The 4,857-nt window shown below is 41.1% G+C and overlaps 1 protein-coding gene across 2 annotated transcripts in view; it reads left to right on the top strand.

Moving 5' to 3' along the window:
• Positions 1–4,857, top strand: part of LYPLA1 (lysophospholipase I) — a 37,195-nt gene that overhangs the window by 29,404 nt on the left and 2,934 nt on the right. For both annotated transcript variants that reach the window (XM_003793694.3, XM_023515405.1), the window contains 3 exons: positions 1,063–1,136; positions 2,776–2,874; positions 4,212–4,388. In XM_003793694.3, coding sequence (XP_003793742.1) covers positions 1,063–1,136; positions 2,776–2,874; positions 4,212–4,388 — 350 coding nt within the window. The remainder of the gene's footprint in view (positions 1–1,062; positions 1,137–2,775; positions 2,875–4,211; positions 4,389–4,857) is intronic.

The following is a 4,857-nucleotide window of genomic DNA, read 5'->3' on the forward strand; positions in this document are numbered from 1 at the left end:
CTATAGATATGCCAAACATGGGTGATACAGTGTTTCCCCAAAAATAAGACCTACCCAAAAAATGAGCCCTAGCAGGATTTCTATGCATTTGTTAAATATAAGCCCTACCCCAATAATAAGACCTAGTGATGGGTGTGGCTATGCATTTCTGCGAGGAGGAGCGGTAAGGAAGACTGGAATACCTTTTATCTGCCACAGCTCCTTTCTCTGAGCCGGTTGCACTTGCGCTGGTGCACGTGTGGTAACCACCGTGGCAGGCATCCTATTGTGCACATGAGAACGGCTAGGGGAAAGGAGTTCACACATCACTAGCACCAGCCCCACCAACAAGGTCAACTCCCCCGTCAGGTTCCAGAAGATGACTTAACTATATTTGAATAAATGTAGATTGTTGTATTATACTTAATAAAAATAAGACATCCCCTGAAACTAAGCTCTAGTGTGTCTTCTTGAGAAAAGATAAATACAAGAGAGTGTCTTATTTTCAGGGAAACACGGTAACCATAGATTTTTTAAAAAATTCATCTCTTGATGAAAGAAAAAATGCAAAGTTTTTAAGAAATTTGGGGGTTTCAGGCTTAGCGCCTGTAGCTCAGCAGCTGGGGTGCTAGCCACATACACCAGAGCTGGCAGGTTCAAACAGGCCTGAGCCTGCCAAACAACAATGACAATTACAGCAAAAAAATAGCTGGGCATTGTGGCAGGTACTTGTAGTCCCAGCTTCTGGGAAGCTGAGGCAAGTGAATCGCTTAAGCCCAAGAGTTGGAGGTTGCTGTGAGCTGTGACTCTATGGCACTCTATGGAGGGCGACATAGTAAGACTCTGTCTCAAAAAAAAAAAACAAAAAAGAAAAGAAATTTGGAGGTTTTAGTTTAATCAGCATCTGAGAAATCAGATAATGAAAAGTGTTGTAATTTTGTATTGTAGTGGAGTTCTTCACGTGTTCTGCTCATTTCTACTGTGAATATAAATGTGCACTGTTCTGTTATTTTTTTCTGTTGTAAATTGCATCAGTGGGATTACTTCAAAGGTATTGCTCATTAACTTTCATGTTGTTTTTAGTAAAGGCTTTGATAGATCAGGAGGTGAAGAATGGCATTCCTTCTAACAGAATTATTTTGGGAGGATTTTCTCAGGTAAGATGACGTTTGTGTGTTATGTACCATCAGTGTATTTATCTAGAAGTCTGTGGTTGCAGTCCTCCTTCTGTGGAGGAGTCCCCCACAGAACATGGGAGATCTTATAGGATTGTGACTGGTATATTTACCTTTAGAGCTGAATTATGTTTGGATTGACTGGAACTAATTGCTACTTTATATACTCTTATGCTTTTGTAGTTTTCTATCTTTCAAGCAGTAGGCTTCACTGTATAGAGTGCCTTCAAAATCAGTCATTAAGTAATTGTTTGGAACCTGGCATATATCTTCTTATAATAGCCATAATACACATGTGGTCAGGTCTCTAAGTTAATGTAGTGTACCCTTTCACTTAGACAGAACTCAGACAGAACGGGCATAAGTCCCTCCTCGGAAGAGACTACTGATAGGGACAGAGAGGTCAAAGGTGAGAGTTTCTTCGTGTCTTTGTTGTATATAATGTTTCGTTTTGGCATCTGTATGCCTGTCTGTGCTTTTTCTCCACAGACACAGCTTCTTCATTCTGACCTCGCGTCTGCACTGCAGGGTAACACATTTGCCATCGAGCCCCTTCCCAGAATGTTCTAGCTCCTAATCTGTCAAAAGTTGTCTGAGTCAACTACTTTGTATTCAGAACACCTTCATTAGGGAAATGTCAGAATTCTGGGATCACTTAGAAAAGATAATTCAGTAGAAAGATATGTTGTTGAAACAATGCAGTAAACAAAGGTGTTATTGAGTAGGTTATTTATTAAAATTTATAGATAACATACATTGTAATATGCATGATGACCTAAGCATATGATTGATTCAAAATAGGAAGTGTGTATTTGATATTCATCTATTATAGTGTACAGAAACCAAGTCCTGTTACTTTATGCAAGAATTAAGCTGAGTCTTTGGCATCATGTCAAGGAAATTGAGGATGAAAATGAAGCAAGGCCTCAGAAATTAGCTAGGACTTAGAAGGCTGGCAGGACTGTCTTTCCGGCTTTGTCGCCCCTTCGTTGAGGGTTGGCCCTCTTATCTCTTGCAGCCTATAGCTTTTATGTCTCTTAAGTTTATATGTTACTGTTCCAGCCACACAAAAAGACTAACCTGGGAGAAGGAACATCGCTGTCTGAGTTGAGAAAGGCATTCATGTCTCCCGGTGCTACAGTGACCCATGGGCATGGTCAGAGCGACAGGCCTGCTGGATGGCTGGCAGGAGTGTAGCTCCCAGCACACAGGGCGTGGAGAGCTGGGAAGGCAGATACTCTAAAGGTGTCTGCTCCTTAGTCTTTACTATCTTGAATTCTTGTTTTAGAAAATAATACCAATTTAAGACTACATTAGATTTTATCCTAAAACTTAGTGTAGTTGAAAATAACTATGAATCCAGAATATTCCTAAGGCACATTGTAAACATAGCAGTTTAGTATCCTGTGGTCTCGACCAGTGGGGAGTTGGTAGGCAAGTTTTCTTTGGTGTAAAAACCGTGTGTTTCAGGACACAGTGGTATGTATTTCTACCATGTGCCTGGTTTGGTTTGACATCAACCACCAAGTTTGATTTTTTTTTTTAATGGATCTCATGAATAAGAAATCTCGTAAGTTGCTGTTGTGTATGTTCCATTCACTTTCCCTGCTTGTCTTTTCAGGGTGGAGCCTTATCTTTATACACTGCTCTTACCACCCAGCAGAAACTGGCAGGTGTGACTGCCCTCAGCTGCTGGCTTCCACTTCGGGCCTCATTTCAGGTAGCTGCTCAATGCACGGGATCATAATGGGAGAGTACTGAGCTAAGAGGGAGCAGTTAAGGTGGGGAGAGGGTCATCCTTTTTTTTTTAAGTTAATAAACTATATTCTTTAGAACCGCTTTAAGTTCACAACAGAATGGAGCATAGAGTCCCCATGTACCCAGGTCCTCACAGGGGAGCAGCCTCCCCGCTACTGACACCCGCACAGTGGTGCATCCTCTCTGATTGCTGAACCTACACCTACTCATCAGGACCACCCAACTGCATAGATTATATCTGTCACCCCTTTTTTTACAAGAATTTCCATGTAACAGAATGTCATTCTGTTGCCTGGGCTAGGGTGCAGTGACATCATAATAGCTCACTTTAACCTCAAATTCCTGGCCTCAAGAGATTCTCCCACCTTGGCCTCCCAAAGTGCTAGAAGTATAGGCTTGTCTTTGCACTTTTGTGATGTATTACTTGGCTTTATTTGTGCACTATACTGTCTTTATTGTGGATTACATAGAAACAAGAAATAAGCCTTATTGTTATAAATCTTATATTTGCAGGGTTTGGTACATTTTAGGATAGATATTTATCCTAAATAGACAATTTTTTGTTGTTGTTGTTTGGTTTTTTTTTTGTTGTTTTTTTTTTTTTGAGACAAAGTCACATTCTGTTGCCCTGAGGTTGAATGCCCTGGTGTCATCATAGCTCACAGCAACCTTAAACTCCTGGGCTCAAATGATCCTCCTGCTTCAGCTTTCCAAGTAGCTAGAACTATAGGTGCCTGTCACAATGCCAGGCTAGTTTTTCTGTTTAATAGACAGAGTCTTGCTCAGATTGGTCTTGAAGTCCTAAGCTCAAGCAATCCGCCCCTCTTGGCCCCTTAAGAATGCGAGGATTATAGGCATGAGCCACCTATGCCTGACCCAGGACTATCTTTATCACACAGAATTAATAATTTTAGGCCAGGTGTGGTGGCTCATGCCTATAAACCCAGCACTTTGGAAGGCCAAAGTGAAGGAGCACATGAGGCACGAGATCAAGACCAGCCTGAGCAGCATAGTGAAACTCCTTGTTTCTATGAAGAAAATGATCCCCATCTCTATAAAAAAAATTAGCTGAATGTGGTAGTGGGTACCAGTAGTCCCAGCTACTTGGGAGGCTGAGTCAGGAGAATCACTTAAACCCAGGAGTTTAAGGTTATAGCGACCCATAATGACGCTGGCACACTCCAACTTAGGCAACAGAATGAGACCGTCTCTCAAACAAAGGAAAGAATGAACAATTGCCTGGCATAATGTTCTACACATTTGAATAAGTAATACTGTTTTTTGTTTTATTTTTTGCAGGGTCCTATCAGTGGCGCTAACACGGATATTTCTATTCTTCAGTGCCATGGAGATTGCGACCCTCTGGTTCCCCTGAGGTTTGGTTCTCTTACTTCTGAAAAACTAAAAACATTGGTAAATCCAGCCAATGTAACCTTTAAAACCTATGAAGGCATGATGCACAGTTCATGTCAGCAGGTAGGTGTGTAGAAGCACTGATCACAGCCACAGTCGTCACTGCTTCTGAGTGGTGTTTTCAAGTACCAAATTGAGTGAGGATTTAAAATAGTTAATTAATGAATTTATATTGAATCATAGGTTAGCAGATCATGAGATAAAAGTTTATTTTATTCAGATATCTACTGATTGCTTATTTCATGCAAGCATTGTACATGTTTTAAAGGTGAATAATGAACATTTCCTTTTATTAAGATTTAAGGAAAATTAATTAAAATTGCAATATAATAGGAGAGGAAGACGTATATCTAAGTGACTGTATGGAAAGCAGAGTGTGATATGTGTTGTATTAGAAGTTTGTTTTTTGGCTCGGCGCCTATAGCTCAACCGGCTAAGGTGCCAGCCACGTACACCTAAGGTGGCGGGTTCGAATCCCCAGCCCGGACCCGCCAAACAACAATGACGGCTGCAACCAAAAAATAGCCGGGTG

This window comes from Otolemur garnettii, unplaced genomic scaffold, assembly GCF_000181295.1.
Source record: "Otolemur garnettii isolate 467f Iridium unplaced genomic scaffold, OtoGar3 scaffold00071, whole genome shotgun sequence".
NCBI classification, from domain to species: domain Eukaryota; kingdom Metazoa; phylum Chordata; class Mammalia; order Primates; family Galagidae; genus Otolemur; species Otolemur garnettii.